A 26,080-nucleotide genomic window follows, 5' to 3' on the forward strand; every position below is an offset into this window, starting at 1 on the left:
TGGAACATAGCCTCTACTTCTCCTATTTTTGCTTTTTATTAATTTTCGTCAAGTTATTTTGTGTCCAAATCAAAGGAAAAATGATTAGAGTATTTCTTCCCCCTGCTGGCCATTATATAATATAGCAATACTATATTGAACAAAATTGCCAAGTGTCAAAACTGAAAGGAAACTCCAGAAATATTCATTCCATAGATTAGCAGTTATGTATGGCAGAAGAAGGACAGAGCAATTGAGAGGTGACTACAAATGGGTAAGGAGATTTTCTTTCTGGAGTAATGACCATTGGGTCTGCCACCTATATAATAGCAACAATCTAGAGCTAGCATTTCCACTCTCTTTGGAGAGGACTTCCACTCTCCACTTTGCCACAGTTGCCACTCAATCCCTTAAATTACTTACATTGTCTGCTCAGCAGCTACTGCCTGTGCGTTTGCAGCCCGAGTTCTCTAAATTCACCAATGAGTGAACTGAAGCCCAAACCTGCTCAAAATCACACCACTTAGTTACCATCAAGGCAGATAATGAAATTTAGGTCTTCTACATTCCATTCAACAGATGTTTGAGTTTTCCTTTTAAATTCCATTCAAACAAATGTTTGAAAGTCTACTATGTGTCAGACACATAATGCACCAAGGATATGGAGCATACAAGATAAAAATAATCTTTGCTTTCTGAGTTTAGAGTTAGTGGGAAAAGCAGACAGGTAATTACAAGAATATGAGTGATAAAAGGAAAGATAAGGGACTATTGTAATGCTCTAACCTCATCAACTGGTTCAAGTTAATCATCATCGATGGCTATAGCACAAATATTATTAAAACTTACTAATGTCCTTAAGCCCTGGAGTCCACATTTATTCAACATGCATTGGGCATTTACTCAACAACCATAGAGGAAACAGCAGTAAACAAGGCAGATATCAATTCTTCCATTCATGCCATCTAAAAGTCACTTTCACCCTTCTCCTTGTTCATCCTGTCTTTGAAATTACTATCTGCAATCAATGTGCTATGCTAAGAAGGAACCAAGATCAGTAATAGTTCACAAGATGGCTAAAGGAAGTAGGCAGTAGCTCCTGAACAAGTGACTTCTCTCCAGAGAAACTGGAGTCAGATATGAATAGAGTAACAGCGATAATGGATTAAATCTAAACTAAGTAGAAACCAATCTGTTCTACCAAGAGAAAAGGATTACCTTTGTCTCTAATTCATTAAAATCATTCAAACAGTTCTTTAAGCCTGGGCTCCAGAGAAGTGCCTAATTTCACATCTGAGGCAAGAAAAGAACAAGGTGAGCCTAAGGCACCTCATTGGGCCAGAAGGCAAGGAAGCATTCAGAGACCAATGTGGTCATGTCAAAAAAATTCACAAGTCTTGAAGATAATTGATGATAACTGATTTTAACTTACTGAGTGAAGCAAAATCCATGAATCCATAATGATGCAGAAGAGACTGGGCAGAGGAAGGTAGAAGAAAGCCTTTCTTTATAGAATAATGCTAGGTAACATACATAGTAGGATAGAAAGGAAAAATCACCATTTTGCAATCCCCAATGTAATAACTGATTCAGTGATCATCAATGGATACTGAAACTACTGGGTAAAAGTTATTGATACTGCCAAAGTATCACACCACAGGTAATCATGAGATTTGCTAATCACTTCTTTAACCAAGGGTCACCACTAATAGTAGACAATCTGCCATTATGTGCTTCCTGATGCGACACAATAAAAAGTACACAACAACCCATATAAGATTTCTTGCCAGAACACTGAATCTAATTAAGTCATTAGACCCAACTTGTACCTTACAGAAAAAAGAGGAATCAGTTAGCACAGAGAAATAATCAGACAAATCTAAAATGTAGGGCATTTTAGCTGATCTCTTCAAAAATGTTACTTAAAAAAGATAGGGGGTGGTAGGGCCCTGAATTAAAGGCAAGCAAAAAGGCTTGGCATAACTAAATGCAAAAATGGGTGGATCTTGATTGGTTCCTGGAATGGGGGTAAAATATGGACTGGAAATGTTATTGAAATTTTGCTAGCTGTTAAAAGATTTTGTGATTAGTTGAAGAATGTCACTATTCTTACAGATGCATGATTAAGTACTGAGGGGCAAAGTGTCATGATTACTCACAAATGGCTGAATTAAAATTTACATATAAATTTACATATAAAGTTAATGTAGTAAAATGTTAACTGGTGAATCTAAGTGCACATTATATGTGCATTCATTGTACTATTCCTTTGTTCCTCTAATTTTTTTAAGTAAAAAATTGGGGAAGAGTAAGTATTAATATTAAATTCTATCTGACAGGAAAGTAAAGTGGGTTCTTTGGAGTCTTCATAGTAACTCAGAAAACAAACAATGATTAGAATAAAGCTGATCCCTTTTAAAATGTGAATTTTGGCATTCAACATGTTTCTGGAGTTTGTAAAATATGTAAAATAATTGTTATAAATTGAAGTGGAAAATATCAGGACCTATAATTGCTTACATATACCTTATTTTACCTATCTAAAAACTTTTATGAGTTTTTAAAAAATCCTGTTTTCTGCATTTCCCAAGTATATTGTAATCATTATGCCCTATTAAACATTAACATCTTATTTTTCTATTTAAAATAATCATAGTTTTAATCAGGTGTAGTGTAGGTTCTCCATAAGATTTTTTTAAATGACATAAAGGTAAGAAAAAATAAAAAAATAAAACAAAAAATAAAAGGTTGATGCAAAATTTAGACCACAGACCTCTTGAAAGCTAAAACTATAAAAGCTCCTTGAAGAAAACATAGGAGAAAATCTTTCCAATTTTGGGATAGACAAAAATTTCTTAGGATATAAAATGCACAAACCATAAAATATTCATAAACTGGACTTCATGAAAATTCAGAAGTTGTGCTCTTCTGAACACTCCATTAAGAAAATGAAAAGACAAGTCACATATTGGGAGAAGAGCATTCGTAATACAAATATCTGGACAAAGGACTGGTATTCATCATCTCACATCGAGACTACTTTAAATCTCCTAATTGATCTTTCAGCTTCCACTTTGGTCCTGCAATCCACTTTCTGTAACAGTGGTCAGGCTGCCATTTAAAAACATACAAATTAGGTCACAGTATCTGCCTGCTTAAAATCCTCCCATGGTTTCCCATAGTATATGGTATTAAATTTACTCTCCTTGCCCTGGTGGAAGTCCTGTATGCTCATCTCTAGCTCACATCTTCTAGCTCCTATCCAGCCTGCATACAATATGCTCTGGCCACAGTGGCCTCCTTTTTATGTTTTATCCATTACTGATTTTGGATCTTCTCACTTGTTATTCCCTCTGCCAGAAATACTCTTCCCTTGCCTGGCTGAGTAGCTTTTTCCTTGTCACAGCTCAAAATGTCACCTTCTCAGTGAGATATTTGCCCCCATCACTTATCACTATACCATATTTTATTTTCATTGTCCCACTAACCTAGCTGAACTTATTTACTCATCTGTCTACCCCACAAAAATTCCATTAAAAAAAAGGAAATTTCTGCTTTGCCTACTGACCTATGCCCAGTATATAGTGCCTAGAACATAGTAGGTGCTCCATAAATATTTGTTGGCTGAATAGTTTACCCTTTAGAAAAAAATATTTTATATTCCTAGATCCGTTTTAATTAGCTGTATACTTCTCAGTATCCTTGAGGCCAATTTACTTTCATGTAAATTGCAAAATCTGGATTTCATCTTAATGTACGATCAGTGCTTTGAGCTAAATGAAAATGTTCACATTATCTATAATAACACACCCACAATAATGACAAAAAACAAAAAATATAAAGTGTTAGTAAGGATGTAAAGCAACCCAAACTCTCACACAATGCTGGTGTCAATTAATTTAACCACTTTGGAAAAACAGTTTGGCAGTACCTAATAAAGTGATATATATGCATACTTTATGAACCAGCAATTCTATACCTAGATATATACCCAATGAAAGTGCATACACTAGCTCACCAAAAGTTATGGACAAAAATGTTCATAGCAGCATTATTTGTACTAGCCAAAAAGTGGAAATTATTTAAACGGCTATCAACAAAATTGTGGCATATTGCACACAAAGAAATACTACACAGTAATGAGGATAAATGAACCACAACAACCCTCACCAACGTGATTATATCTCACAAATAAAATGAATGAAAGAAGCTATGCACAGAGTATATATGTTAGACTTCAAATGAAAGTTTACTGAAGAGAGTGAATAGGAATTCCTCAGTGGTATATTGATACAATGCTTGCCAACAAGAATTTTCTAGTGTTGTACTTTTTAGACACCTGAAGTGTAATGTCTTATTTGTGGACATAGCCTAAACTGGCCTACTACAATCAAATTCTTTGGAAGTCTCATGTTTTATATCTTAAAAATTCATATAAATTCCATATTCTTCATCTGTGCATAACTGAATTAAAAATATTTCCCTAAAAGCTTAATATTCAAGGAAAATGGGACATGTTTATCCCAAGGTTGTAGGTACTTCTGGCACTCTGTCTCGGGCTTCATTTTAAAAAGAACTGGTTAAAAAAAAAAAAAAGATGAGTTATGGTTAGTCTGGTTCAAATCTTAGATTTACCACACATTAACAGTGTGACTTTGGTCAAGTTACCTACACTTTTTGAGCCTAGTCTTTCATTGATATAATGAAGGTAATATTATAATACTTATCATATACGATGGTTTTGTGAATTAACGAGATGATGTAAGGTACTCAATCTTATTAACCTTTTCCCTTCTCTTCCCTGTGGTGGAAAAAAAGTCAACAAGCTGTTTGCTGCAATATATATATTTTAATTCAAAGTGAATCGACAGTAATACACCATAAATTCTTATTTTGACACTCACCAAAATAGTCACCTGGAAAACCCGCTTTTTGTGACAAAGTACGGAAGGCTTGGTCACATTTAAATCACTGAGAACTAGAGAGAAATACTATCGCAAACCGTAATAGACATTACATCCATAAAAATTTTTCCCAGTCCTTATTGTAATATTGCACAGTGCAATTGCTACATGGCAAACTAGTGTAGCATAGAAGTAAAAGCAAAAATAAACAAACCAAAGAAAGAAAGCCACAAGTCTAAAATTGTTAAACAGTTAACAGTTCAAACTTAGTAATCAAATCTATATCATTGAGTTAATTAAAACAAATCTTCCTACACCTTGCAGTGTATGATTTAACTTTTACTTAACACAAACCAAGTTTAAAATTAGTAGCAGAGATTTTTAAAATGAAAGTTTTGCTAATACAGTAGCATATTTAAACATCCTGAAGGAAAAAGAAAAGTCTAAATATCAAGATATTAGAAATTATTAAAATCATTTGCAAATTAAAATAGTATGTAAATATGCAACTTGGAAGTCATGCAGTGTTTTATTTAAGAAAGTATTAAAACCAAAGAAAACTGGTAAAAATGGAAAGAGGGTATTAACCCAAATTCGTTTGTCAATATGCTAAATTTAGACTTTAGCAGGAATTTGAATTTTTTAACTTTTAAACACATTAAAAAACCCCATGATTGCGATCAATTAAGAGCAGTGTACTTAACTGGGGTATATCTTTAACAAAGATTACTATTGTGTTATGAAAACATAGATGTTTACCGTTTATTGTCAATTTAACAGGCCTATCTCAGTCTTGGAACTTAAATACAGAAAACAAAACATTTCAGTGTAGTAAACATGGCCCTGAACAAAAAGTAAACTGTACCAGTTTTGTACCTGTGGGTACAAACATCAATCAATCAATCCTTTGCAATTGGTGTTTCTGAAACATCCGCTGCCAACATTGATTCTTTTCTAAGAAGTGAGCAGATACTGTAATCTAATGGACCATATACATAAAACTAAAAGGCTGTGGGAGGTGGCAAGTTTACATAAATAGGGACTTCATAAATTTGTCATCTGTAAAATAACCTTTTAAATTAATCTTATGCTATTTTTTTGTGTATTATATATATTTATATTTATATAAAATGCATAGAATTGATTACTAAAAACACTGAAACTTGTGGGGAAAATTAAGTCCTTCATTTTCAGTGTGACTAAAAATGTACTGCTGGTTTTTAGTTTATGATCTAATACTGTACTTTAAAAAAATCAATTTCAGGCACATTTATTTCATTGATGATTATTAAATAAAACACTGCTTATGTAATGGAGTAAAGAAAAATTTATCTGTTATTAGCTTATTATCAACACTGTACTAGAGCTGTATGAGTGGTACACAATTCATTTATCAAAGAAATGCTGTAAGTCCAAAACATCTGGGGAGTTTTACACTCAAATGCTTTGTACTGTTTATTCCAGTAAATGCTGAAAGATTATATTCCAGATTTTTAAGGAAAAAAGTTAAGTCAAGCCTGCAAGATACAGCTTTCTCAAGTGTCTACAATGCCAGTATGAAAATAAAAAATTAAGTTACATCGATACATCCAAGTTTTTAATATGCAGTGATGAGCACAAACATTAATAGAGATAAAATACTGATGCAAATAACACACCCCAAAATAACATATGCAATTATTTTCCATCATTTACAATACAGTAGTTACAATGACACTCCAAACAGAAAAGCAAAGTAAAAAATCAAAACTCCAACTTCTATTTCATGTAATTAGACTTATACAGAAATTAGAATGCTAAATAACAACTAGTTAAATCACCTAATTTCACAGCTATCTGAAGTGGCAATTGTTATATAGCAGCTTATCTATGATACATTCAAGATAAATGATACAATTTATTACTTGCCCGTAAGCTAAAACACAGCCTCAGTTTAATACCTTTCCTTAAATTCCATCTCTATACTACAATATACTTGAGGTCTATGCAAAAAGTAGCTACCTTTTATATAGGAAATGGATGATAAAGTCTTTGGTGCTGTAAAAGCAACTTCATTTAAACATAACCACCACCACCAAAAAGAAAAGAAAAGAAGAAAAGGGAAAAACCCAAGACACACTTCCTAAGAAAAAAAGCATGTAATTTCTGTCCCTGACGGAATGTATTAAATAAGCAAACACCACCAACAAGCAAAACAAATACTACAATGTAAAAATACTTTAAAAAAACAACACCACCCTCTCACATGCATAAATGAAAAATTGCACACAAAGAACTCACATCTTTTCAAGCTTCAATAGTAAATATTCTGCTATTTAGTAAATACTGCATGGTTTGCCCAAGCTAAGATGAAACCACATCATGAATCAATGAGCATTTTGCATTTTCTTTCATTATATATGCAAAATCATGCCTACTGCACCTCTAAATATTTTATTAAATCCAATTATACAGCAAACACTCCCAAAATAAACTTAGATTGTATTGCAGTTTCACTTAACAATATATAAAATGCTGTGTGTGACAGTTATCAACTATCCATTAGATACTGAATCAAGTTTTCTTAAGCACTACTAACTGCTTGCTTTTCTTGAAGCTAGATCATTCTGAAAAATCAGACAGCAGAATTCAGCTATAGCAAACATGCTGCCTTCTTAATAAGGAAAAAAACAGCTATTACCCAAAATCATACCACACAAAACTAAAAATGAACATTTCTCTATCAAAAGAAAACTAGAGTCTGAATTTTAAGTGCTGCAGTCCTCAACATTTATATATAGGTAATAACATTAACAACCTCAAATATTTAAGGCACTATGTGTGGGAACGGTTTACAATGCAGCTGAGATTATTAGAACAACATTTAAGAGCAAAGTCTAGGCAACATTTTGCCCATGCAAAAGACACATGCAAATGTAAAGAACAATAGCTCAATTTCTTAGGTAAGTGACCCAACATTTATACACTAAGACACAAATAATACAATTCACTTGTATGCTGTAATTCAGACATATGTGCAACTGTTGTTCTAAGTCTGTACACAGAATGGCTTCCCAAATGTGGACGTGTCTTGCACTAGTTAGAAGGCAATTTTATAAAAAATAGCAGAAGCAAAACTGGACTTCTGCTCCCATAAGTCACTGTCTAAAGTTACTACATAAGAAGATAACATGACCAAAGACAAGTTATACCAAATGTGCAAAACACATTAAAAGTGAGTTTTTTTTTTAAAGCTCGAAGTTGTTTAAATTGCACCCAAGTCTACATGATTCAAAAATAATTTTCTTGTGCCATGGCTAATATTTATTAAATACCATGTTTTTATTTTTAATCAAATGTTTGTATCAATGAGCTTCCTCAATATATACTGTTTTTGAGTTTTCACATATATGGATACTGGCTGAGTTTTGTTGGACTCAATGGAAATCCAGTATATGCAGGTGAGGCTGCAATGTAAGAATGTGGTGGGAAGATTGGTTTGTATTGAGTCTGATGAATGGTTGGGGATGGTAATAGGCGGGGATTTATGCCCACTGGGACCTGGTGAACTATGCCACTGGGATGGGAGATATTATAGGTTGGATGCTGTAACAGAGGTCTTGAGGTACATGGAGAGGCTAAGAGGTGGGCCACTGGTGCAGCACTACCGAGGGTAGCTGATGATGGGTATGGAAGTAGAGTAGGCTGTCCTCCAAGGTGCGTGTTTCCAGCCAGATGGGCATGCACTGCTGAGTGATTGGGACTCCCATGAGAAAGAGTGAATGGATTACTGGTAACACTAGTAGGGATATAAGCTTGCTGTCTTCGATGCCCGAAGTTTCCATTCCACTCTTGAGGCCCCGATCCGAAGTGCTGAACCTATTCACAAAGAAAACATAACTAAATAACATATTTTGGAAGGAAGGGAGAGAGGGAGGGAAATCACAATATATTCTCTGTGACTGATAAATCATAGTAGAACACTCAAAACTAGCTTGCGACTAAGTATAAAGAAAGGAAAGAAAAATACCAATTACTTATAAGACATTTTATGTTTAATATTACACATTATAATATTAATACACTCACTACTGAGCTAGTACTAACACTATCCCACCTCTACTAATAGCTACCATTTGTGGAGCACTTATTATATGTCAGGTTAAGCACTTTTCATACATAATTTCAATTCTAAAACAACCCCACGATATAGTTATTCGTCCCATTAACTGTGGTCCAGATTTGTTGACAAGACCTGGCCACGGTCATCTACCTAATATTTGATAAAAACCAGGATTTGAATCCAAGCCTGACTCCAACTTTTGGTGATCTTTTCTTTCTCTAAGTAAAATATAACCTTCAAGCATAGTGCTGATTAGATGGAAAGTAATCAGTAAGGTTATATGATCACCACTACTAACAAATAAGGAAAGCAGCCATCAATGCTTTAGTGTACATGCTGGTTTAAAGGATCTAAGACAACTAATACACACACACACACACACACACAAATTTATCTAAGGGACTCTAAGAACCTAATCTTTCTGAAGAATTCAAGTTCTATGGATAATCTGCTTAATTATCCCATTATTAGGCTATTACTCTTTAGTCACTTGAGACAATGAAAAGGGAAAATTTACTAAGACTGCATGAAGTTTTGGAATCTTTTTTCCCCCAAATATAAAACAATTGCTGAATCTGAATCCCAAAGACTCTTATGGATTCATAAATAAACATACCTGGCTGAAGTTCAAATGCTGCTGCTGGAATGCTGATGTTAATTTTTGCTGACGATTACCCATTACAGAAGGCTGGTTTAATTTTCCAGGGGCAGATCGTCCTTTTATTAATGGTTGGCATACAGAATCTGGCAATGAAAAAATATTACAAAACTGAAGCTTTTTCCATCTCTACTAAAAATTGGAATGGACCTTGGATATTTTACATGAAAGTGATTTGAGAACCTTAAAATCATATGAAAAGAGAGCTTATGTTTCCAAGCTCTAGATAATATGAGATTTCTTCCAGACAAGAGATATGGCAGAATCAAGATGGAAATGCAGATTTGACTTTTGGCAAAGCTGTTCTCTGATGTTACTAAATTAAGACCTTCTAGTGTTGGAATCCCATCCTGGGAAGTCTTGCTATGTTCTCAAATAGAGAAGTGGGAGTCTCTCAAGAGCATAGTCTTTTCCTAATAGGGGAGGACAGGCCATTATGTCCAGCCCTCAATGTTGTTGCAAGTAACTATGAATCTTGTTCCTCAAGGAGTGAAGCTTAGTGGTTGCCATGGATTCTGAGGGGAGAGGGAGAGAGGAGCAGAATAGATAGAAGTGTTCTACATGATCTTGCAATGATGGATACAGGCCATGTTAAATTTCATCAAAATTCATAAAATTGTATGGTCCAAAATGTAAAACAAAATGTAAATTGTTGACCATGGTTAGTACCAATGTTTCAATATTTATACATCAATTGTAACAAATGTACCATCCACATGTAAAAGATTATTAATGGGGGAAAGGGAGAAAGGGGAAAAATGTTGGCTATATGGGAATCCCCTATATTCTATATGTGACTTCTCTGTAACCTAAAGCTTCTGTGGAGACAAAATGAAAAAAATAAGATACTGGGTAAATAAACAGAAGAAAATGTATGTACAGTGGTACATACAAGATAACATCTTAAAGTGATGAAAGACATTGTAAAAAATTTTTTTTAATTTATATTTTTAAATTTTTTTCTATTATTACAAAATCTTTTTGAATTTTTGGTATTTCATTATTTTTAAAACTTGTTATTTCATTTTCTTATTAAATGTATTTGGTTATTTTCTTAGCTTCAGTTTTAAAGAAGTTTTGGATCACAGAAGGGTTACAACCATGGTAGGAAAGGATCATTGGTGCAGGGTGTCAGTTTTGGGGGATGCATGGGAGGAGGTTCACCTGGGGCATACCTATAAGTCATGTGAATGTGTTCAAGTGTTCATGGATCATTGTCACAATGGGTGGAGATTCACACAATAAATGAAAGAAAATCAATTTCCCATTTGGGAAGCTCTGCCACATTCTCAAATGGGACAGCAAGAATCCCCCAAGTACAGGGGTAGGGACTAGTGAAGGAGGATGGACCATTGATGGGCCCTTGATACTGATGACTACTTATGAACCTTACTTTTGAAATTGAAATTTAGCCTAGTATTACAGCGTGCCTAAGAGTTACCTCCTGAGAGCCTCCTTGTTGCTCAAATGTGGTCTCTAAGCTGAACTCAGCATATAAATGCAATACCTTCCCCCCAGAGTGGGACAAGACTCCCAACTAGCAATGCAACTGGAAAAAGATGTTGACTAAAAGGGGGAAAGGGTAAAGACAAATGAGTTTATATGGCTAAGAGACTTCAAAGTGAGTCAGGAGGTCATTCCAGAGGTTATGCTTATGCACGTCTCAGCAGGATCTCATTGACTGCCAAAGTAAATACTGCTTCAAATAGCGGAGCTATTCAGACACTAAAGGAAGGGCACATAGCTCAGGAGTTTTGTGCCTGGACAGTGGGCCTTACTTGGGAATTTATGCTCCCCAGTGTGACAGAGTTGGACGCAGTTGTGGTTTACCTACAGATGGCACTTATGCATAGTTTGTGCTAGCTGTCCATGTGCCAGCTGGGCCCTGAATCTCAACAGAGTTGCAACACCTACTCCCCAGTTCATTGGACTCACCAAGGACAACTAACAAACTAACAAGGAGACGATGATGGACAATGACCATTCCAAGGAACAAAAAGAGTCTGTAACTGCAAGCAAGACAGTCCCATCCATCTGCCCCATGGGATCTAAGGCCCTCTCCATTAGAGGTGGAGTGGGCATCACCATCCCAGAATCCTCAGGATTAGGGAATGAACAATGGACTAGAGTAAACTCACTGGTATTCTAGTATAGATTTACTGTGATTCTAGCAATAGAAGAACTTTTATCATTGATGAGGCAATGACCACTGGAAGTTCTGAGAAGAGGGAGAGGGAAAAAGAGGTATAATATGGGGACATTTTCAGGACTTGGGAATTCTCTTGAATGACATTGCAATGACAGATACAAGGCACTATATCACTTGTCATAACTTACAAAATTGTGCAGGAGAGAGTGTAAACTACAATGGAAACTATAATACACGTTTAGTGGCAATGCTCCAAAATGCATTCATCAATTTTACCAAACGTACCACACTAATGAAGAATGTTGTTAATGTGGGAAAATGTGGAACGGGAGGGGAGAGGGGCATATGGGAATCTCGTATATTTTTTATGTAACATGTATATGACCTAAGTATCTTTTTTTAAAAAATGTAAAAGTAATAAAAAAAAAAGATCCTCTAAAGGACAATCAGGGAAATAGAGAGGACTTTGTTTACCTGTATTTGCCATATGTTCATCGGCATTTAATCCATTTTCTATTCTCACTGGTGGCACCACAACAGTACAAACAGCTGATTTGGTTTCTGTGTCAGCAGAGGTAACCAGTCCTGTGTTTTGATGAGGGTCCTCCACAAAACTGCTTTCTGCAAATGGACTATCATGCCCAGAAGAGTCTGACGTTGGAGATCCATCCACAGTGTCACAACCACTTTCTTGCTCTTCATCTGACATACTATAATAAGAAAGAAATTTTATGAACATTAATGTTCTCCAATATTTACATCTAAAGTTCAGTAATATGCAGGCTCCAGCAAGTTGATTAGAATCTTATTCCATTTTCATATCAAATTACACCTTTTTCCTTGTCCAATAACATTTTTTCATAGATTTCTAGTCCTTATAGTACCCCTATTTAGATTATTAACCTTAACTCTGTCTTCTTTAAAAATTAAAAGTCATTTAATATAGTATCAGGCTATCCTGCCAAAACTTAAGACAATAACAATTCAGAGCCTGCATCCACCCACTCACTTCAGTAGATCTCTACTGAGGATTTATTGGCAAATGATTATGTCACGAAATGGTTATATTAAGAAACAATTTCTTTGTTATCAAATCTTCATAATTAAGAATCATTTTTATGTCCTGGCGCTGCCATATTTTAGCTGGGAACCTTTGTTTATTCTTTTCTTTTTTCCTACTTTATTATTATTTTTTAATGTTACATTCAAAAAATATAAGAGGTTCCCATATTCCCCCCACACCCTCTCAATCCACTCTTCCCCCATCAATAACCTCTTTCATCATTGTAACACATTCATTGCATCTGGTGAATACATTCTGGAGCACTGCTGCACCTCATGGATAATAATTCACATTGTATAAAATAATAATAATAATTTACATTATAGTTTACACTCTCTCCCAGTACATTCAGTGGGTTATGGCAAGATATATACTGTCCAGTATCTGTCTTCGCAATATCGTTTAGGACAACTTCAAGTCCCAAAAATGCCCCCACGTAACATCTCTTCTTTCCTCTCCCTGCCCTCAGAAACTACCGTGGCCACTTTCTTCACATCAATGCTACAATTTCTTCCATTTCTAGTCACAATAGTTCCATAGTAGAATATCAGTAAGTCCACTCTAATCCACATTTTATTCCTCCATCCTGTGGACCCTGGGATGGTGATGTCCACTACACCTCTATATAAAGAGGGAGCTTAGATTCCACATGGATAATGGTGTAACTCTCCTGCTTGCAGCTGTAGTCCCTTTTGGTTCCCTGGTGTGGTGGTTGACCATCTTCGCCTTCCTGCTAGCTGACCTGAGTAAGTCCAACAAACCAGAGAGTAGGAGTTGCAACTCTGCTGAGGCTCAGGACTCAGCTGGCACATGGGCAGTCCAGAGTTTCAAGTCCCAATCCTTAGCGCCAACCACAGGTTCAGTAAAAGTGACAGAAGAGGCATGTGTAGAAAGGTCACATCTGAGTCAAACTACAAATTCCAAAGTAGGGCCAAAGGACACAGTGCTGAATTCCGGAGCCATTTGCCAAGACCATAGAACCTGTGGGTCTCCGTAGCCCTCAGGAGATCCAGTACCTGGGGTTGTATTTACTTTGGCTGTCTCTGAGGTCCTGCTGAGGTATAAGCATGACCACTCTGATGACCTCCCAACTCTTTTTTGAAGACTCTTAGCCTTATAAACTCATTTGTCTTTGCCATTTCCCCCTTTTATTCAAGGTCAAAATGCAGTTTTTAACACATGATCCTACATGTAGCCCGAGATATTCTGCTGGTCTGAGTTGACCTTTTTATTCAAGGTCTTTTTCTAATTACATCACCAGCTGGTGCTTGGTAGTAATCCCTTGGCAACAAGGAGGCTCATCCCTGGGACTCATGTCCCATGCTGGGGGGAAGGTAATGCAATCAAATGCTGAGTTTGGCTTAGAGAATGGCCACATTTGAACAACATGGAGGCTCTCAGGAGGTAACTCTTAGGCACTCTGCAGCTCTGGGCCTAATTCATATTTCAGGCACACAGGCTCATAAGCATAGTCATCAGTATCAAGGGCTCACTGTCGGCCCATCCTTCTTAGTTCGTCTTTGCCATTGCACTTAGGGAATTGTTGCTGTTCCATTGGGGAATGTGATAGAGCTCCCCTGGCTAGGAACTCAGCACTCCCTCAGTTGTTGTTTGTAACTACTATGAAAATATCCAACATATATCCAAACATTTTTATGTACCCTATAATACATGCCCTGGACCCAGAAGAACTGAAAACAAGGACACAAACCAACATATGCACACCAATGTTCACAGCAGCATTATTCACTATTGCCAAAAGTTGGAATCAACGCAAATGCCCATCAACAGAAGAATGGATAAATAAAATGTGTTCTATACATACAATGGAATGTTACTCAGCTATAAGAAGGAATAGAGTACAAACACATGGGATAACATGGATGACTCTTGAGGACCTTATGTTGAGTGAAGCAAGCCAGGTATTGAAGGACAAATACTATATGACCTCTCTGATATGAAGTAAGTAAACCAAGCTGTCTCAGAGAGCTAAAGACTGGACGATAGGCTTAATGGAAAATGAAGGGGAGAAGAAGGTTGCAAGCTGACGCCTACATGGGTAAAATCTATGATAAGCTGGAGGTAAGTATTTGTACAGGGAAGGGACAAGATCGGGGCATAGGGATACCTCTGGGTGGGGCTTTGCGGGCTTGAGCGGGGCTAGGGTTGGGAGGATGGGTCAGATGGCCCAAGGAATTGGGGGGAGGGCTGGGGGAACATTTGAACATGGGAGATTGTCAGGTATGTGGTTGAAACTATAATGTTGAGAAAACTCTTTAGAAAATATAATAAGGATTACATGTTTATGATGCTTAAGGGGGCATCTGGCACAGAGGCAGGCTTCAAGGGAGTGTGTGAGTATTCATTTTGTCATAGTGTGTTATATCACTGAGTGGAGACCTATACAATGAGTGTGAAGGTGTACCACATCCTGGGGAGGACTGATGTTCTCAAACAGAGGGAACTGTGTCTCTCGAGAGAACTGATGGCTCCCAATGGGTTAGGGCAGTCTAGTATGTCAAGCCCTCAGCATTGTTGCAAGTATCTGTGAATCTGGTCCTTCAAGTAATGAAGACTGACTGTCACTGTGGGCCCTGAGGGGAGGGGGAGAGAGGTACAGAATAGATGGAATCAGGGTAACTGGGGGGCAATGGAAGTGTTAAACAAGATCATGAAACAATGGATATAGGACATGTTAAATTACACCAAAAATCTATAATAGTCTATAGGCTAAAATGTAAACCATAATGTAAACCATAAAGTAACTAAAAATTTAGAAAATTATACAGTCTAAAATATAAACCATAATGCAAACCAAAATGGAACCATGTTTGAAAGCTGTGTTTCAATATCTGTACATCAGCTGCACCAAATATAATATGAACATGTAAGAAGATCATTGCTGGGGAAGGGGGAAAAGCATTTGATGTTGGATATATGGGAATTCCCTATATTGCATATATGAATTACTGTGATCTAAAACTTTTGTGAACCCAAAATTAAAAATTAGAGGAAAAAAAAGGATGTACACACTGAGGAAGAAATGAAAGAAATTGCCTTGCCATTGTACATATAGGGCAACACCTATTGCAGTGATGAAAGGCAAAATATCAAAAACAAAGCTTTATAATATTTTCCATTTTTTAATACCCCATTAATTTTTACGTTATTTTAGTTTTTCTAAATTAGCATGTATTCTATTTCTAATCTTTAAACCCATCATATATTTCATTTTCCTATTAACTGAATTTGGCAATATATTAGGCTTCACTTTTGAAGAAGTTTTGGACCACAGAGAGGTTCAGCTATGGCAGGGGAGGAACACTGGTGTGGGTATTAAATCTGTCATGTTCAGGAATATCCTTTGGCTCTTAATTTTCTCTCCTTTCCCTTCTCTTGATCATTACAAGCAATTCATAAAAGTCCCCTTTACAAATCCATACAATTTCATCAATATGCTAATTCGGAAGCACAATTCTGAATAAATTAAATGAAATGTATGAACATATGTGATTTGGATAGCTTAAATCATAAAGTTAGGATAAGTGCCTTTTTGGTAAGTTGGACCCCTTAAAAACTAACCACTTATCTGAAAGGTCTTCCCCTTCTCAACACTAGTCCAGGTCCCATATCACTCTTCTCTTCCTCACCCTCTCAGGGTCAGACAATCTCTCTCTCATCTCATACTTAACAATTTAAAGCAGGTAATCTCTTTTTTTACATATACATACCAACTTCCAAACTACCTATAAAGCAAGTTGTAGGAAACTTCTTTGTATCTTCCACAGAGTTTTGGTTGAGAGTATAATGCTGAGAAAACTTTTTCAAAAATGTGATAAGGAAGGCTACCTGTTTAAGATGCTTAAAACGGAGAATCTGACACAGGACAGGCTTCTAGGGAGTATGTGAGTGATCATTTTGTCATAGTGGGTTTTATCATTGGATGGAGACCCATACAATGAGAGTGAAGGTATACCCACATCCTGGGGAGGACTGATGTTCTCAAATAGAGGGAATTGTATCTCTTGAGAGAAATGGTGGCTCCCAATGTGTTAGGGCAGTCGAGCACATCAAGCCCTCAACATTCTTGCAAGTATCTCTGAACTTGGCCCTTCAAGCAATGAAGAGTGATTGTCACTTTGGGCCCTGAGGGGAGGGGGGAAAGAGGTATTGAATAGGTGGAATCAGTGTAACTGTGGGCAATGGAAGTGTTCCACAAGATTATGCAAGGATGTATATAGGACATGTTAAATTACAACAAAAATGTATAGGGGCTTATAGGCTAAAATGTAAATCATAATGTAAAACATAAGATAACTAAAAATTTAGAAAACTGTATAATCTAAAATATAAACCATAATGTAAACCCAAGTGTAACCTTGTTCGAAAGCTATTGTCTCAATATCTGCACATCAGTTGCAGTAAATATAGTACGAACATGTAAAAAGATTATTGCTGGGGAAGGGACACAGTGTCTGATATTGAATATGTGGGAGTACTGTATACTGTATATATGAATTACTGTGGTCTAAAACTTTTGTGAAGACAAGCTTAATAATTGGAAAAAAAAAAACAAAAAGAAAGGACGTAGACACTGAGGAAGGATGGAAGAAGTTGCCTTGCCAGTATGCATACAGGGCAACACTTATTGCAGTGATGGAAGGCAAAACATCAAAAACAAAGCTTTTTCATTCTTTAATTTTTGATACCCCAATTTATTTTTACTTTAATTTTTCTAAATTAGTATGTATTCTATATCTAACCTTTAAACCCATTACTATATTCCATTTTACTATTAATGGAACCTGGCAATATACTGGGCTTCATTTTCAGGGAGGTTTTGGGACACAGAGGGGTTCGATGGTGGCGGGGGAGGAATACTGGTGTGGGGGGTTATTGGCAGGGGGCGCATGGTTGGGAGGGAGTTCTCCAGGGCATATATGCGGGGTGCATAAAAATGTTTGGATAGTTTCATAGTGGTGACAGTTGGGAACGACGCCTGGGGGAGTGCTGAGTTCCTGGCCAGGGGAGCTCTGTCGCATTCCCTAATGGAACAGCAACAATTCCCCAAGTGCAATGGCTAAGACCAATAAGGAAGGATGATCCAACAATGAGCCCTTGATGATAATGACTATGCTTGTGAGCCAGTGTGCTTAAAATAAGAACTAGGCCTAGAGCTGCAAGGTGCCTAAGAGTTACCTCCTAGGAGTGTCCATGTTGTTCAAATGTGGCCAGTCTCGAAGCCAAACTCCGAATGTAAATACGTTGCCTTCCCCCCAGTGTGGGACATGACTCCTGGGGATGAGCCTCCCTGGCACTGAGGGATTACTACCAAGTACCAGCTGATGATGTGGCTGGAGAATGACCTTGAATAAAACGGTCAACTCAGACCAGCAGAATATCTCAGTCTACATGTAATATCAGGAATTAAAAATGCTTTTTGACCGTGAATAAAAGGAGGACATGGAAAGGACAAATGAGTTTATATGGCTATGAGTCTCCAAAAAAGAGCCAGGAGGTCATCAGAGGGGTCGCCCTTACACACACCTCAGCAGAGTCTCGGAGACAGCTAAAGTAGATATAACCCAAGTATTGGTTCTTCTGAGGGCTACAGAGACCCACAGGTTTTATGGTCATGGCAGATGGAGTTCAGTGCCATGTCAGTTGGCCCTACTTTGGAGTTTGTTTTCCTGAGTGTGACGGAGTTGGACTAAGATGTGATCTTTGTTCACAAGCCTGTCTGGTCACTTTTACCGGACCTGTGGTTGGCGCCTGGGTTTAGTGTATCCTCAGGGGACCTGAATCTCTGGACTGTCCATGTGATAGCCAGGCCCTGAGCCTCAACAGACTTGCAACTCCTACCCTCTGGTTTATTGGACTTACCCCAGCCAGCTAACAGGGAAGTGAAGAAGGTCAACCACCACACCAGGGAGCCAAGAGTGCCTACAACTGCAAACAGGAGAACTGCATCCATTATCCAAGTTGAATCTAAGCACCCTTTTGATACAGAGGTGGAGTGGACATAGCCATCCCAGGGTCCACAGAATGGAGGAGTGGAGTATGGATTGGAGTGGACTTGCTGATGCTCTATTCTGGAATTGTTGTGATTAGTGATGAAAGTAAATGTGGTGTTGAGGTGGAGAAAGTGGCCATGATGGCTGCTGGGGGTGGGGAATGGGAAGAAGAGATGTGATGTGGGGGCATTTTCAGGACTTGGAGTTGTCCTGGGTGGTACCGCGAGGACAATTACTGAACATTGTGTGTCCTCCCATGGCCCACTGGGTGGACTGGTGTGTAAACTTAAATGTGGACCATTGACCATGTGGTGCAGCAGTGCTCAGAGATGTGTTCGCCAAGTGCAGTGAGTGTCCCATGATGTTGGAGGAGGTTGTTGTTGTGGGAGGAGTGGGGTGAGGGGGGTGGGGGGTGGTATATGGGGCCCTCATATTTTTTAATGTAACATTAAAAAATAAAGAAAAAAAAGTATTTAACATCATTTCTTCCTGACTAAGAAGCAAGAGAAGCCTAATATATAAAAAAAGACAAGAATTTTAAATTTTGTTGCCACTAAAGAAAAGAATGCCAAGCTAAAGTCAAATGTATTTCACTGATATTTTTTGTATTTTATCTCTGCTCTCTCTACTAGTCCATCATGTTAGTTAGGAGAGGCTATTATAGTGCAGTGCATAGCCTAGCCAGAAGGATGGTGAGGCAAGGAAATATGGAAGAAACAATGCAAATCAATCCCCAATGGGAGAAAAAAATCTTAGTGGATTCTCCACTGACTGGACAAAGTCTGTATATCAGTATGCAAAACATTCTTTTATCAAATTTTTTTTAAAGATTTATTTATTTATTTAATTCCCCCCCGTCTGTTCTGTGTGTCTATTTGCTGCGTCTTTTTCTTTGTCCACTTCTGTTGTCATCAGCGGCACAGGAAGTGTGGGCGGCGCCATTCCTGGGCAGCCTGCACTTTCTTTTGCACTGGGCGGCTCTCCTTACGGGTGCACTCCTTGCGCATGGGGCTCCCCTACGCGGGGGTGACACTCCTGCGTGGCGCGGCACTCCTTGCGCGCATCAGCACTGCACATGGGCCAGTTCCACACGGGTCAAGGAGGCCCGGGGTTTGAACTGCGGACCTCCCATGTGGTAGATGGACGCCCTAACCACTGGGCCAAGTCCGTTTCCCTCTTTTATTAATTTTGTTAAAGTATATTTTTATGCCAAATTTAAGTTACAAAAGTAGTCTATGGAGCTGAAGTTGATAATGTGGTTTTTGTTACCCTTTCAAAATCAAAATCATTTTTTAAAATCTGTATTAGAACCTCAATTTATCATAGTTATTCTAAAACAATATAGAAAATGACTATATTACTACTTAATATATATACTACTTAATTCCTAAATTTATTAAAAAAGTGGCCTAGTTCAAAATTTATGTTCAAGAGAGAAACCACAGTGGTAAATTGGCAGGTAATTATTATATTAAACAACAACAAAAGAAATCATAAGCTTTTTAGTAGAATTTATATTTATTATATACTACTATTGAAATTTCTTTACCTGTTTGGCCTCTTGCAAGGGGATGGGCTGGACTGTCCTGAGGAGCTGGTGCTCAGAGTACTATCAGGACTACTTAATGAACACATCCGATCAATATTCAAAGTGCTCTGGCAAGCTTCACAATCTAGACTACCTTTACATCTAATAGAAGAAGGGAGAGAAAAACATGGGTCAAAAATGAGAAGACACTGCCCAAGTAGCTAAAATTTACATTATTCAATTATGGATATGAAACAGTTAAGAATATCTTACCATGGGCAAAAATTTAAAGCCTATAAGTACGTGAAAACTGCTCTAACAGTCATGCTAAATACTATTTAGGAAGTTCCCTTTGTCTAGAGCCTGATTATCTAATTTGAAAGTTTTGCTGCAAAGAACACTGACAGCAAGGAGTAAGTCACAGAAAATTTATTCCCATCACAGTAAAGGTCACCGTCATTATTATTTAAGATGCAGCACAAACACAAGGGGCACAAACACAAGAAACTGCATTTGGCACACTTACTCTCTGAGTGAATGTCTCTGTGATGTATCTTCCTCATCAGTGTCACTGCTAATAGTGATCACGCTAACTGCAGGACTTGGAGAATCAGCGATGATGATGGTTTGCCTCTGTTTATCTGAAACCGATGAATTGGACTCCTGTCTGATAGATGTCTCACAACAATTTCTTGCCTCTCCTTCTGAGTTATGATTGTCCTGTGTTTCGATACAACTTACTTCCTCAACATCTCTCCCATTAACTATCTTTGGAGAAATAAATGCTGAATGTGGGATATTGGTATTCTGCAACGAACTGCCCCTGCAACCAAAGGAATAACATATAATTTAAAAAATCAAAACGTGTACATGACATTCTTTTTTGTACATTTCATTTTCATAAGATTTCTTATTAAACTGAACAACATAAACCCTCACTTGTTCAAGATCATGCATAAATCACAATAACATACAGATCATGATTTTTTTTGTGTGAAATAAAAATTATCCCTAGAAATATCAGTGTAGACTGTATTATATAAATTCAAATGTCATTTTTTGGTAAATGTGGTATCTGAATGTCTAAAATTGCTACATTATAGGAAGATAATGAATCAAAAGGGCAATAAAAACAATCTTACCAACTGAAAGTATTTATTTCCTCTCTTCCTGGCTCCCATTCCATTAGTTTTACCAAAATACCTCTGAGAAATTGAGAAGGGAGCTGGCTTAGTGTTTGTAACAATGCTATCAAAGAGGTCATTTTGAATACAACAGAGTGACCCTTTAGTGTACATGCAAAATTTATTTTAATGATTAATTCTCAAAATGCAGAAGAATGTTAAAGTACCAATACCAACCTGTTCTGGCACAGTTTATTTTTCTTTGTAGTAACAGGCTGAGGCCAGATAACATGTGCAATGCCCACACTAATTGGCTGAGGAGCTGAGAGAGTTATCTGATTGGTTAGAAGAGGTTGTGGCATCACTGAGTTATAATGATTGCTGTGTGAAATCATTTTCCTAGGAAGAAAGTTTAGAAAAACTGAATCCCTTCTTTACAAAGACTTATTTTACAAATGATTCACAAATAAATACTTTTTTATTAAAACTTACCCCCAGTCTCCAAGCCTTTGTGAACCAGCCACACCCTCAGAAGTTAGTGTAGTAGTAGCAGGAGCCATGGGTGTTACCTGTTGCCAGGCAGGCAGCAGCATCTGCTGAGTTCTACCAGACCAAGTCTGCTGCATCAAAATAAAAAGCTAATAAGCAATAAGTAATTCATCTTTAAAAAGCTCAAAACAGATTGAAACAAGAACAATTATAAAAAATAGTCAATAACCTACAAGTCAGTTTCATTTATTCCCTTAGTATAGGCTGATATATCACAAATGAACCAGTACCTTCAATTTATGTGTAAGCAGGACAGCACATATGTAAAAGTAATGAAATACTACCAACCTGAGAAAGAACTCCTGGTCGGATCTGTAATGGCTGTACAGCAGGGGCCTGAGTAACAAGTGGAACTGTATTATCTACCCTTATTGAATAACTAGCGGGTTTACCATGTGTTGCAGGAATACCTATGAAATAGAAAAGATCATTTCTCAAAAAAGAGCGACAGTCTTCCTCTGACTTAATTTATAAAGTATTTTAAACTTAAAGAATTGATAACATTTTGACTGAAATTATAAAGCCATTCTCTATAAACAAATTTCATAAAACTAACAAAGCAATGTTTTGTAAGGTACTTCCATGTACCTTGTGGCACATCTTTCCAAATACTGTCATAAAACTGCTTTCTATTTTTATAAATGAACACTACAAAGTTGTATCATTTATTTTTCTTGAAACTTCATTTCCTTTTGAAATTTGCTATTGTAGTTTAGTTTCCTTTTTAAAAGTTCTGCCACTTTTAAAAAATACAGGGAAACATGAATCTGGCTCAACATCCTGATAACCTAGCAGTGTAACGGTTCACCTTTTCACACAAAATTTTGGCTACACTTAGTATTTTCTTCTTAAAGAGTGAAAGAAGTGTACCACAATGCCAGACTTCAATGGTATGATGGTTTAAGTAATGGAAGAAAATTCAGGGATAACAAAATCATTTCAACCTCTAAAGGAAAAGCAAAAGATAACCTATTCTACCTAATTTGGTGATACAACTAAGTTTCACCAAATGTTGCTTAATCAACTATTATTACAAACCACTCATATAGTTGTTATATACAGAAAAGCTACCAACCTTTTGTCAATTTGTCATATAAAAAGATAAAAGATTTCTCTAACTTCATTGACATGTCTTAAGAATTATGCTCAATTTTGTTTATAAATGTGTCTTCTAAGTCTAATAACTTTTTGCTACATATAAAATATAGGCCCTGAAATAAAACTTGCTCTTCCAAATCTTAATGAAGCCTCGAAGCTTACACTTTGGCTGCTTGTGATCCTTGAGTCTTTTCTCACATAGCAGAGTCAAAAACAGCAGAGGTCCCTTTTCCTGTGGCTCTCTCTACATCTCCATTTTTATTAGAACCAGCAGGAGGACAGAGACAACCCTGAGTCACACTTCACTGACCTAGTCCAATCAAAAGGGTCTCAAACCCACAGGAATGGATTAGTTCAAAAACAAACTTTCTCTTTTTGGAATTCATAAAAGAACTTCAAACTGTCACAGGTTGTTTGTCTTTTTTATTAAGCTGAAGGATTTCTTTATATATTCTGGTATTAAACCTTTATTGGATGTGTGGCTTCCCAATATTTTCTCCCACTGTGTAGGTTTCTTTTTACTTTCTTGATAAAATCCTTTGAAATGCAAAAGTTTTAATTTTCATATGGTTCCATTAATCTACTTTTTTCTTTTGCTACTTTTGCTTTGGATGTCAAGTCTAAGAAACCATTATCTGAAGATCCTCATCTTCTATGAGTTTAATACTTCTGGCTTTTATATTAAGGCCTTTGGTCCATTTTGAGTTGATTTTTGTATAATTTGTGAAGTAGAGGTCCTCCTCCTTTGTTTTGCAAATGGAAATCCAGTTTTTCCAGTACCATTTGTTGACAAGACTATTCTTCCCCAATTGAGTGGTCTTTGCCCAGCTGTCAAGTCAGTTGGCAAAAATATAAGTCTTAATATTGGGATATGTGAGTCCTCCAACTTCATTCCTTTTCTTGAAAATGGCTTTAGCTATTCAGGGCCCCTTACCTTTCCATATAAATTTGAAGACTGACTTTTCCATTTCTACAAAGAACATGGTTGGAATTTTGAATGGAATTACATTCAGTCTATAAACTGCTTTGGGTTGAAATTACATCTTAATGATATTTAGTTTTCTAATCCATGAAAACAGAATGCCCTTTGATTACTGAGGTCTTCTTGGATTTCTCTTAGCAATGTTTTATAATTTTCTGTGTTTAAGTCCTTTACAACCTTGGTTATATTTATTCCTACATATTTGATTCTTTTAGTTTCTATTGTAAATGGAATTCTTGTCTTGATTTCTTCTTCTAATTGTTCATTGCTTGTATATATAAACACTAATGATTTTGGGGTATTGATCTTGTATCCCAAAACCTTGCTGAATTCACTTACAAGTTCTAGGTTTGCTGGATTCATTTATTAGTTCTAGGAGTTCTGTTCTGGATTTTTCAGGATTTTCTGAATATAAGATTATGTCATGTTTTAGTTTGCTGAAGGCTGCCAATGCAAAATACCAGAAATTGGTTGGTTTTTATAATGGGAATTTATTGGGGTAAGAGCTAACAGTTCTGAGGTTGTGGAAATGTCCAAATCAAGGCATCATCAGAGATTACGTTTCACCAAAGTTCATCTGCCAGTGATCCTGGACTCATGTCATGTGGCAAGGAACAATGGCAGTTGGTATCTGCTGAGGTCTTTGTCTTCCCCTCCAGGCTCACATTCTCTCCCAGCTAAGCTGTGGGCGATCAGGCATATGGCTCATCTCTTCCCCTCTCCTCGTTGCTTCAGCTTTAGCTGCTCCACTAGTTTCAGCCTCCCAGTCCTCTCTTTCAACCTCTCAGGGTTTCTTATTTCCGTAGCTGCAGGAGATCCTGGAGTCCTCTCTCCCATGACATAGTAAAATAGTAGCTCTCGTTGTTTGAGTGTGTCTGCATGTTTCTCCCATTCACACAGGATTTTAGCAAGAGGGTTGAGACCCACCTCAGTCATGCCTCATTGAAATAGTCCAAAGGTCTCCAACTGAATTCAATCCAATCAGAGATCACACCCACAGAAATAGATTAATTATAAGATCAAGATCTTTTCTGGAATTGACTAAAAGCCTTAAACTGTCACATGTCATCTGCATAAGGAAAGTTTTACTTCTTCCTTTCCAATCTGGATGCCTTTTATATCTTTTTCTTGCCTAACTGCTCTGGCAAAAACTTCCAGTAAAATGCTGAATAACAGTGTTGACAGGCAGCATCCTTGACTTGTTCCTGATTTTAGGGGGAAAGCTTTCAGTCTCTTGCCATTAAGTAGAACGTCAGTTGTGGACTTTTCATATATGCTCTTTATCCTGTTGAGGAAGTCTCCTTCTATTATTAATATTGTAAGTGTTTTTATGAAGAAAGGTACTGGATTTTCTCAAAGGCTTTTTCTGCATCAATTGAGATGATTGGTTTTTTCCCCCTTCATTGTGTTAATATGGTGTAATATATTAATTGATTTTCTTAAGTTGACCCAAACGTGCAAGCAGGTATAAGTCCCACTTTATCATGGTGTAAAATTATTTTAATATGCTCTTGGATTTGGTTTGCTAGCATTTTGTTGAGGATTTTTGCATCTATATTCATAAGAGATATTGGTCTGTCATTTTCTTTTCTTGTGGTACATTTATCTGGCTTTGATATGAGTGTGATGTTGCCCTCATAAAATGAATTAGGGGAATGAATTAGAGAGTGTTTCATCCTCTTCAATTTTGTGAGTTTGAGCAGAATTGGAGTTAAGTTTTCTTGCAATGTTTGGTAGAATTTCCCTGTGATGCCATCTGATCCTGGGTTTTTCTGTGTTGGCATGTTTTTGATTACTGGTTCAATGTCTTTACTAGTAACTGGTTTTTTGAGATCTTCCTTTTCTTCTTGAGTCAATGTAGGTAATTTGGGTGTTTCTAAGAATTTGTCCATTTCATCAAGGCTATCTAATTTATTGGTGCACAGTTTTT

At 36.9% G+C, this 26,080-nt stretch overlaps 1 protein-coding gene across 19 annotated transcripts in view; it reads right to left on the reverse strand.

Annotated features, from left to right (window-relative positions):
• Positions 1–4,808: 4,808 nt before the first annotated feature.
• Positions 4,809–26,080, reverse strand: part of HIPK3 (homeodomain interacting protein kinase 3) — a 147,900-nt gene continuing 126,628 nt past the window's right edge. For 6 of the 19 annotated variants that reach the window (XM_058305592.2, XM_071218117.1, XM_023586567.3 and 3 more), the window contains exons 9-16: positions 22,359–22,480; positions 22,014–22,138; positions 21,759–21,920; positions 20,924–21,220; positions 20,419–20,559; positions 12,267–12,502; positions 9,602–9,729; positions 4,809–8,741 (exon numbers count right to left, since the gene is read on the reverse strand). In XM_058305592.2, coding sequence (XP_058161575.1) covers positions 8,265–8,741; positions 9,602–9,729; positions 12,267–12,502; positions 20,419–20,559; positions 20,924–21,220; positions 21,759–21,920; positions 22,014–22,138; positions 22,359–22,480 — 1,688 coding nt within the window. In that variant the 3' untranslated portion in view covers positions 4,809–8,264. Of the gene's footprint in view, positions 8,742–9,601; positions 9,730–12,266; positions 12,503–20,418; positions 20,560–20,923; positions 21,221–21,539; positions 21,603–21,758; positions 21,921–22,013; positions 22,142–22,358; positions 22,481–26,080 lie in introns of all 19 variants that reach the window. The other 13 variants (XM_023586563.3, XM_071218113.1, XM_071218114.1 and 10 more) reach the window with 3 other exon arrangements.

The sequence above is a fragment of the Dasypus novemcinctus genome, chromosome 10 (assembly GCF_030445035.2).
Source record: "Dasypus novemcinctus isolate mDasNov1 chromosome 10, mDasNov1.1.hap2, whole genome shotgun sequence".
Classification (NCBI taxonomy): Eukaryota; Metazoa; Chordata; class Mammalia; order Cingulata; family Dasypodidae; genus Dasypus; species Dasypus novemcinctus.